The sequence below is a fragment of the Neophocaena asiaeorientalis genome, unplaced genomic scaffold, assembly GCF_003031525.2.
Source record: "Neophocaena asiaeorientalis asiaeorientalis breed wild unplaced genomic scaffold, Neophocaena_asiaeorientalis_V1.1 scaffold445, whole genome shotgun sequence".
Classification (NCBI taxonomy): Eukaryota; Metazoa; Chordata; class Mammalia; order Artiodactyla; family Phocoenidae; genus Neophocaena; species Neophocaena asiaeorientalis.
In genome coordinates this window covers 289,740-300,515 of record NW_020172783.1, presented here as the reverse complement: position 1 = coordinate 300,515, position 10,776 = coordinate 289,740, and the positions used below count along the sequence as shown (strand labels likewise).

The 10,776-nt window shown below is 32.6% G+C and overlaps 1 protein-coding gene across 1 annotated transcript in view; it reads left to right on the top strand.

Moving 5' to 3' along the window:
• Window positions 1-3,509: 3,509 nt before the first annotated feature.
• The window catches only part of PRR27 (proline rich 27), a 25,030-nt gene continuing 17,763 nt past the window's right edge, over window positions 3,510-10,776 (top strand). Inside the window, exons 1-9 of the mRNA XM_024741595.1 lie at window positions 3,510-3,560; window positions 4,997-5,023; window positions 5,790-5,813; window positions 5,897-5,938; window positions 6,330-6,356; window positions 7,889-7,912; window positions 8,010-8,054; window positions 9,639-9,770; window positions 10,276-10,293. Coding sequence (XP_024597363.1) covers window positions 3,510-3,560; window positions 4,997-5,023; window positions 5,790-5,813; window positions 5,897-5,938; window positions 6,330-6,356; window positions 7,889-7,912; window positions 8,010-8,054; window positions 9,639-9,770; window positions 10,276-10,293 — 390 coding nt within the window. The remainder of the gene's footprint in view (window positions 3,561-4,996; window positions 5,024-5,789; window positions 5,814-5,896; window positions 5,939-6,329; window positions 6,357-7,888; window positions 7,913-8,009; window positions 8,055-9,638; window positions 9,771-10,275; window positions 10,294-10,776) is intronic.

The following is a 10,776-nucleotide window of genomic DNA, read 5'->3' as shown; positions in this document are numbered from 1 at the left end:
CAAATAAAACTAAGAGGAAAAAGGGATAAACATATAGGTAAGTGCTTAGAGGATGAGAGAGAAGCAGGTGGACCCACATCTCATAGAGAAGCTACTCATAAAACAGTTACTGGAGAGCCACAGAAATGAACAAGCATGGTTGTCTGATTTTCACACTCTCAAAAGTTAAAAGCAATGGAAAACTGTGGCTTCCAAAGGCAAGTAGTCCTGATTGTAAAGGGAAATTAAAGTGTTTACTAAGTATCCACCAAGTGTCAGGCCAACTTAAACAGCAAATATGTAAAGACGAAAAGCCAGATTTCTTCTGCTCCAGAGGACAAAGTGATTTAAATAATTCCATACAAACAAGATGATTGCTAAGCAGAAGCAAAGGAGACATAGAAATCAGAAACAGATTTAAAAAGGGCAGTTTCATGAAACATAATCCTATGGGGGAAACAGCTTTAAGCTCTTAAATACCATGTGTAATAATTGGTTTTCTTTAGTTTTAAGAGTGCAGTCACACTGTAGTAAATTTCACAAGGATTTCTATTGAAACTTAGGAATTTTAATAACTTGATGCCTAAACATTAATGCTTTGGTTAACCAGAATATGTGGTTTTCCAAAATGATTCATTTTTCAATAATTACATGCATCTAGAAACTAACATTCTCTCCAAAGATCTCAAACTGGCAGCACTTGAGCAAAATCTAACTGTGCATGGGTTCTGTCTTCAGACACAATATTTTAAAATAGTTTTAACGTATTGACAATCAATATACAAAAATGTTCTGAATAAATAATAAGACACTTAGACTAGCCTAAAAAGTGGAAGATTTGGCAACAATGGAGCATATATATTACAGGTCAAAATTGACTGGAGCTGAGTATTTCCAGGCTTGCACTTTCAGGAAGACCACATTACAGTCCCTGTGATACATTCTTTTCCTTCAATCTAGGCCTACTTCAGGCAATTACGTTTCCTGCCTGGTTATTATAGCCATTTCATTCTGTGATTTCTGAAAAAGTAGGTGCCATGTAGATACCAATTCACTTTACATAAATTATTTCTAATCATTATAATTTATAAATTGGATTCAATATGAATATCATTATTTTAAAGATTCAGAAAATACTGAGAAAAGTTAAGAAAGTAAATTCTTATGAAAGTTACTGCTAACTAGTTGGAGAGCTGAGTTTTCCAGTATATCACATAGACTTGCATATGGCTAACCATATTTTTAGTGTTGGCAAATGATAAGCAATGAATATGAAAAATGTATTTTTTCACATATTAATGAAATTTTAGTTGAAATATCCAAAATGTCATTTGAGACATTTATTTAAAATGTTTTAGATTAGAAGAGGCACTGAGGTACTTCTAGGAAAGCAAACAAACAAAAAGTTTATCCTGAACGACCCAACTAGTACATGGAAGAGGTGAGCTACACAAACATGAAATATAGATAATCACTATACATTATAAACTCCTCCTTACCTGTTATCATGTTCTAAATCAACCTGAGCGGAAGCACTCCTTGGACTATATGGTACAAAAATTGGATGGAAAAACAATTCTAATCTTCATGACTTCGTAGAATTTGAATTCTGTTTAGGAATTTCAAACCACAGAATTACCATGTTATGGAGGAACAAGGTTTAAATAGCACTGGGATAACCCATCATAGATCTCCCACTCTCTGGACTACTTGTCTTCCTTTTAGGAAACAAGGTAATATTTTCATTTATCTTTTTATTATTCTATATAACTTGTAATATTGTAAAACCTAATAACATTGTTCTAAAAAGTATTTTTAAAGAAACCAATGTCAGTGTACCTTAAGATTCTTTGAGAAATTGGTAACTAACATAGCTACTGATTTATCTCCTTTTCAGTGCTTCTGAATATAATCAACATGTAGACACTGGAAACTATTATAGTGCTCTATCTTATGATGAAATGCCACAATCTTATTTTAAGGATGAGCTCATCATAATGAGGTTTTTGGAAATCCAGGGTACTGTGTATTTGATGTATGACCTCCTGAGTCATTTTCTTCATCTGTTAATAAGACTCATGTACCTAACAAAATTGTTCCAGAGACTAGAGAAAGAATTTACAACATACCTAACACAATGTCTGGCAATAGCAGTTGCTTAGTAACTACAACCATTTCTATGGTTCTCATTTATCAACATGCTAAAAGCATTTCTTTAACTTTTAGTTAACGTTTGCCCATGTTCCAACTTCCTTCATCCATGGAAAATAAAATCTTAAGTAAAATTAAGGTAAATGGCTATATATAATAAATTTATTTCAAAATTTTAAATTATAAAATTTAATATATATCTAATCTTATTTTAAAACTTACTCATTATGAAATGCTTCTAAAGTGAGTGTCATATGCCTCACCCTGTAAGAGTAAACAAACATATCTGAGATTCTTTAGTAGGAATGAGAAATTAATAACAAAATCAGGCAATGCAAATCTTAAGATAGAGAATAATTCCTGTGCATACACATTCTCTAGATGTGCATAGGTAGAGATCACCAGTAAATTTAACAGTTTGAGTCAAATAAAATCTTGCCCTTTAAGAATAATTAATTTCCTATTTGTAGATCTACAGAGTAAAACACTGTTATATGTCAAAAAGCATTAGAATAACTTTACTTCACTTTTCAGTTCTCTGTTTATCCACTGGAAAAGTTGAACTGATATGTGGTCAGTAAACCTGGGGGACTTATATGTAGTCACAGTATTAGAGATGGAGCTGGAGGGGGTCTTATTAATCAAATATTTTTAGTTAAACCTCTCTTTGGCTAGATATTCTAAGTGAGGTTCAGCGATGTTCAGTGACTTGCTCAAGGTTCAGCAGCCTGTCCCAGGCTGATCTGGGATCAGCAGGCCTCCTTGTACCCATCACAGTGTTATTTCTACCTGATAATTCTTCCCCTTATGAGGGAGCCAGGCTCTTTTTGCCTCACCTGAAATCTGATTTCAAAATGATTTTGCATTTCTGATAGTGATTCTCTACAAGATTAAAGAAGAATTGTAAATAATATGGCCTTATTAGTATAAGCATAACTTATTATTTTCACCACTGTATCTTCATGTCTAGAATGGTACCTGAAACAGGGTAGCAAGTATTCATTGAATAAATTAATAAATAAATTAACCATTTATACATAGGGTCAATTATTCTACTAACTTGCTAAGCCCCAGAAGAACTTCTACAATTTAGAAACTAAGATTTTTCATTATGTTGTGTTAATTTTTCCTTATAAAAAACTCATCATATTCATATCCATGTGTTTCTCGGTGAATCTGCTTTTATCAGTCTTCATTTACCTTTCTTAATTAACTGGTACAAAGATAAATTCTTGCATTCCTGGAATAAACCCCACTTGATCATGGTGTATGATCCTTTTAATGTGCTGTTGGATTCTGTTTGCTGGAAATATGTGATTTTAAGGAGAGTAAAACTATTATTGGTTAGCTCCCTATCTATTTCACAGGACCAAGTAAACATGAAGTTCTTCCTTTTTACCTGCCTTTTGGCTGTTGCTCTTGCAAAGCATGTAAGTATAATAAGATATTTATGAGTATCTATTACCTGAATATAAGAATAGTGAATCTTTTATGCAGACAATGGCAGGGGTAGGCAGCAAGGAAGTGTGACCTTTAAAACCTATAATCAAAGATGACGTTGGCCTCACCTTACACAAGATATCAAGGTGGACAAAAATACTTTTTATAAAGTGTTCTCCTTGTAGGGTTGGAAAGATTTTAGTCTTAGGTTAAAAGGCATACACTTTCTTCCATATCTGTTTGAATTTACTGGGGAACTATTTTCACTCCAAGAACCACTTCCTAAAAGTTAGAAACATATTAAACCATAACACGGACATCGTTCAAAGTTCAGGAGAGCGACAGGTAAAATGTAGATTCCCAAACCATCTCTCAAGCACATGTCAGAATTCTGTCATTCTTGACTACAGTACCTCAGCAGATATGATACTTAGACAGGAAACAAGCATGTGTTGAAGAGTGCTAACTTTGAAAATTACTTGCCAAATAACCTAACGCAAAGTCATCCCTTAACTTCTCAAAGCATCGTATTCTTCTAGTAAGAATGTAATAATAATATTCATATCACACGATGATAAAGAAGGACTAGATTCTTCATGTGAAGTGCTTCGAAGACACAGGCACACAATCTATTAACTTCCTCAGGAGTAACTCAGTTTTTCCCTTACCCTGCAGCCTGTGTTGCCAATCCCTCTCCCACCCAGTGTCTCACTCCCTACAAATGAACTATATCATCAGGGTAACCAGAGTTCTTTGCCTCCTTTGCATTTCCATATCTCACATATCAATCTTGAAAAGTTTTTGTTATTAAGTTTAGAGCCAATCCAAGAGCATAGCCAGAGTAAGAATTCTAGTTAGGCAAACAGAAAAATATAGTAATAATGCTTCAGTGATCAATCTTACACCAAGCTTCATTATTTCTTTCTTCTGTTTATAATCTCCTAGTCTTAACTACTCTTCTTCCTTTCTCTCTAAATCAGTAATTGTCAGTATTTCCCTTAAGATTAATTAAATCTAGCAATTAACATAAATGAAATAAAACAAAATGTGATGGTATTATAATATTTTAAGATTCTGTAGCACATCTGCACATACATCATATTATATTTTAAACTGTGACAGGATTAATATCAAATACTGAAAAACTAACTCAACACTTCCTAAAAGCAATAAATACATTAAGCTATAAAAAGGATTCATTTGAAGTACAGAATGATTTGCTTATTAATATTAGAGCATATAATATTACAATAATAATGAAAAAAATCAACTAAACACTACACATTTCCAGAAACAAATTTCTAAAAGTCTCTTGCCATCAAAACAAGAACAATAAAAACAAAACAAAACAAAAATAGTGAGATAGCTTTGCATTTAAAATCTACCATAAAACTGAAACTTGTATTTGTTTTTGTTTCTTTTATAGGAGATGGAACATGTCTCCTCCAGTGAGGTAAGACACTTTGGTGTCAACATAAAATCCTTTCACTTAGTAAAAACATAATATGCCCTAAACTCTTGTCCTTAAAATAGTTTTTCACCAGTGAGTCTAGAACTACAGTCAGAGACAATTAGAAGTGAAGCCATAAAAAAAAAGTAGATATGGAGGAGTAAAGACCAAGAAATCTACACATTCAAATCACCAAGATTAGATTTGTGCATTTTTTCTGAAGACCTCTCAATATTAATGATGTTTGTTCACAAGTCGTGATGAACATTTTGTGAGTACAATGACAGGAATCCATTCTATGTTTCTGCAATGAGGACTCAAGCTTTTCTGGAACTATGTTAAATGCTACTTTCCAAATGACTTCCTGGCCATAACAGATGCCCACAGACAACTTCAAGGTCACCTAAGCATTTTCTTGTTTTCTTGTGGTGTATTTAATCTCTTTTAAAAAGACAAAACATGATAACAATAAAAAAAAAGAACATTGGAAATTGTACAGAGGAAATATTTTCTTTCTTCTCTGTGGATGATATTTGGGAGAGCTTTTGATTCAGTTATTCATAAACCAAAGCACAATGAAAAATTAGTTAGTTATCTGAAATATAATAATTATGTAGAGGGAGTGAAACTTTGGCTAACTTTGTTGTGTAATTCAGGTAAAAACTAATATGTTATCTACCCAATGGATAATGGTTGTAGATTGATATTGTATTAAGCTAGAATGAATTTAATTTAGGTAAATAAGTAATATTGTCTTTCTCTTTCTAAGGAATCTATCAACATGTCCCAGGAAGTAAGTCCTAAATTCTTAAATTAAATATATTTTAACTTTCTTTTTTTAATCAAAGTTATAAAATAAATTTATTTAGTTCGTAGAAATATAAGCAGGGAAAGAATATGGTCCTTCATCCCAACAAGGTACATCCTGATTACTTTAGTTTGTTAATCTTCGATTGATGAGACTGCTTTTCCTATCAAACATGGGTCACTTTCTCATTCAGCCAAAAAGATTATTATTTTTTATTATGATTATGAAAATGGTGATGTTTTCATTGTTTCGCCAAAATGCTATGGACTAACATGAAAAGAATTCCAGGAAAAGACTTGTGAGCCATTTTTGAGCCACAATTTTAAAGCAGAATATCTTAGAAAGAATTTCTTGTTAAAAGTTCATCACCTTTACTTTTCTTCCTTAATTCTGTACCCTTTTGTTCAAAAAATTATATTTTCTTTGCTATCACTTTATGCTCAAGAATATTACCCTGGATTTCAGTAAATGCTATATCTTTTTGGTTTTGTTTTCTTTTAGGAGAACATTTGTTCCACATTCTGTGAGGTACATATTGATTTCACATCAGTAGTACAATGTGAAGTAAAATATAGTATTAGAACCACATTGAAATTAACCTGGATTTGGAAAATATATTTCAAGTCAATCAAATTTGAAAACCAAGATTATCTTTAAAGAATGAGACCAAAAGTATACCATCTTCTCTTAATTCTATGACTAATTCAAATGAAGAAAATATATCTTCCCATGAATCAACTAATACATTTCATTCCCAGATTCTATGAGGAATGAAGAACTTGTCTTTTAATGGTTTTCATTCTTGAAGTCTCAAACTTATTTTCTTCTTTCTAAAATTATTTTTCTATTGCAATATTTTCTTAAAATTGACTCAATCAATTTGTTTATCACAGAAACAATATATATTTACTTCCAAAGGCATGTTAGTTGGGTTAATGATTTATTTTTCCTAATACATAATAAAATAAGTAAGGACTATTACAATGAGAACGAAAAGCTTATCCATGACTTGCCTAAAATTATCTTGTGCATCCATTCATTCCCTTGACAAAGCACTTATTCAACAAGAACTATGTCCCCAACACTACCTTAGCCTCTAGGAGTACAATAATAAATATGTTAATCTCTGGAGATACAACAATAAATGCAATAAACAATGATAAATACCACTGGTTGTATGTTTATCACCAAATAGAAAATTCTACTATAATTCATACAAAACTCTTACAATGTACATTGGTGCTCTTTGACAGACATATCCAGTATCTGACTCCAGAGGAAAGTACATTTTAAATCAAGCCAGTGTCAAATCAAGAACCTACCATTCACCTTCAGTGTAGTTTTAGCCTGAAAAACCTCTCAATATTGCTTAGGGCAGTGTTTCTCAAAGCGCTACCTTTCAAGTAACAGCATCAGCATCACCTGGGCATGCTTATGCACTTTAAAATTTGAGAACCTCTTGTTTAAGCGGAGGTGAAAGAGGGAATGGTCACTAGTATAATAAAGACATGCTGTGGTAGAAATATCCAAGCAATGAGCACAGTGGGAAAAAGTGTCTGGAAAGGAAGAAGCATAGCCATGGCCCGGAAGCTTGTGTCCTGAGGCATAGCCTGAAGACTTCCTACTTAGTGTCTAGGAAGTCTGCTTTACGGTTTCTCTAAGCTTCAGGTCTGTCTCAAACGGAGAGCCAATGGCAGCCTCTCATAAATAACAATTGTGTCCTGTAGAAAGGGTTTGCAGGATTTAGTTTGTCACACACCTCACTAGTCCTACTTTGTAATATTTTTGTCTCCTGTCTACACTCCCTAGGCATCTGATATTGTATGAATAACATAGAATTGATGAAAGCTTTAAAATGAAACATATTTTCAGTCACATGTTATTAATTTTACATAGAGTGAGGGCTCTCAGTAATTTATTTAATCTGTAATAAATAACATAATTTCTCAGTAATAGTAGCTTGGGCCATAAATATATTTAATTAACTGCCCCTTCTACTCTAGTACAACTTTAAGGCTAAACCATGCAGGTTAAGTTAATTCTTCTTTTCTTCCCCTAAGGAACCTGCTGAAGTTCCCAGGGAGGTAAGTAATTTTCATTCAAATAAAATGGAATTCATATCACCCAGCCCTGTTTTCTTTTTGTGTATTTTTATAGCAAGTGCTTTTGTTTTCTTAACAGAAAGTTAAGGTTACTGTGGAAGATAAGCAATACCTGAAACAACTGGTAAATTTCTTGTACAAATTATAATTTCAAGTAAACCATGATAGTATTGTTGTTTCTTCTCCCAAATGTTCACACAACTCATTCCATCCCAATGAGTTATTTACCCCCAATTTATAGTAAGTAATATATTTTTTGTTACTTTAATTTCCAGCTATTATTTTATCAAACTTGTGGATTTATAGTTTAAGAAAAATGAGTGTTGAGCAATTATCCAACTGATTTTGAAGGAATTACGAACTTTAGAAAATGTATTTCAAGTTTAAATGGTGTGAGTGAGATACCAGTGTAGTTGAGGTGTCACGTTTTTGTCCACTCAACTTCTCTTTGACAACAGTGTCATAGAAAGATACCGCAAGCGTAAAGGTTTCCAAGCCATATATAGGAGGTCATGTAACCCATCCTCTGTGGATTAGAGAAGCTTGCTGTGTGCACAAGGAAAGAGCACCTGCTTTGGAGTTAGCAACTTGTATTCCAACCACAACTTCACAAATCATTACTTAACCTCTCCAAGCTACAGTTTCTTCAACTAAAAATGAAGATAGTTATATTGACCCTGAGGAATTACATTATATGATATGTATTTCAATTATGCAAAAAATTGCTTGGAGCACAGTAGTTAGGTGCATCTAAAAAGAAGGTAACAATTATTATTATCATATCCCTACACAGAGCAGACATACCTGCTAAAACCTTTAGAACAGAAGCAGTCTTTCTTTGAATACTTAAAAATTGGGACTCCCCAGATAAGACCTCTCTTTTTAGGAAATTCTGACTGCCAGAAAGGCCATTCTTAACTTTGTCAAAATGCTTCTAGTAGCATTTTTCTTTTGTACCACTCTTTTAAGGTAATTCTGAATTCATCCAATAATTATTCCCAGGCAATTCTAAAGATGAGTTGACATTCTACATGCCCATTTATTTTCAAATCTCTATGAAATTAAAATTCTCCTGAGTGAAGATGGCACTGTGGCTTTATATTTAGTCTCTAAAACAATCATCAGAGTCAGATCAAAGGCTCTGGAATTTACTAGAATATTTATTGAGCCTGATAGATAGATAGATAGAAGACAGATAGATAGATAGACATAGCAGGCACTATGAAAACTGCTATATATTTTAACAAATATAATCCTACATGGTAAATAATGCTCAGATAAATTAAGCAATATGAGCAGGGTCATGGATTCCAATACCCAGGATTAAGGGAATTAAAGTTCAGTTCTATCTGACTCCAAAGACCAGACTTCTTACATACATGGAAAAGAAAATGACAGACACTTACCTTCTAATTCAAGAAATGTTCCTTTCCTTTCTTATACATACCTTTGGTTTTTCCACATAGATATTGTTCTGAAGGCCTTAATAATCAGATAATTTCTTTAATTTTGTAATTTATTATAAATGTAGGAACAGTTACAATAAATGTTATGTTACTAAACTATTCTTGTTAGGTAAATTTGCCACCATTTATAAATTATCTAATTCAATAAAGTTCTAAGTAACTTGGTTCTTCCAAAATCTGCTTTTGACACAAGGAGGAAATTCAGCATTAGAGTAAATATTGATAATTTTCTTTCTCTCTAGAGCAAAATAAGTCAGTTTTATCAGAAGTTCCCCCAATATATCCAGGCTCTATATCAAGGTCCAACTCTTATGTACCCATGGGTTCAAGTTAAGAGAAGTGCTGAGCCCTTTATTCCCACTGTGGTGAGTGCTGCTTTTTTATTTGTTGTTTGCTTGTTTGTTTTTCTTTTTGTTTTTGGTGAGGGATGAGTTCAGGATAAATATATGTAAAATAGCTAGAGGCAAAATGTCCCAACGACTTGTAACTGAAAAAGCAGAACAAATGCAAATAAAATCTTGTAGTCCAGAAATTAAATGGCAAACAAAAAATAGCCCAAATGTAGTAACAAATAACAATAGTAACCATAGTGACAAATAAGAAATTTAATTTGAATTGTTCTAAGTGTATGTTCCTACATCATTTTGCTTTGCTCCTCAAACAAGTCTCTAATATATGAGGGGATAGTAATCATTAATTTCATGTAACAAAAATATTGTATTGTTAAGAAAATACGAGAAAGTGAAGTAACTTGCCCAAGTTCCAAGTACTCTCTACCATTTTGTTTCATAAAACAGTCTGTCTTAAGGAACTTTTTCTCATATAAGGAATAAATAACAAAAGTTTTCCTGACCCTTTTTTTGGTTACAAAGCAGACAGCAGCTCTCTACCAGTGAGGTAAGGCATTTTCCTACAAAGTCAATACCCTGGTAACTAGCAAGATATTATACACTTATTATACACTGTACTAGACAGTCTTTGATGTAGTTTTTAAGCAATAAATCTAGATTTATATAATATAGGAAAATCGGATCTTCAGATCTCAAAGAAAAATCTGGGGAAGGCAGAACAAAAATGTACACATCCAAGGATACAAAGATTAGATCTGTTCTAGTAGACCTTGCCAAAAATGTTAACACTACTTCTTTTTAAAGGTCACCATTAATATTGCTATCACACCAGAAGACATGGTGTAGATATTACATTTTATAAACAGAGTGGGAGGAATCCAATGTATCATTCTGAAATAAGAACTCTAATTCATCCAGATCCATACAAAGTGCTGTTATCCAAACGTCTTCCAGCATATCACACATGATTAAATACATTTTCACGTTACACAAGAAATTGCCTAGTTTTTTTTTTTTTTTTTTTTTTTTT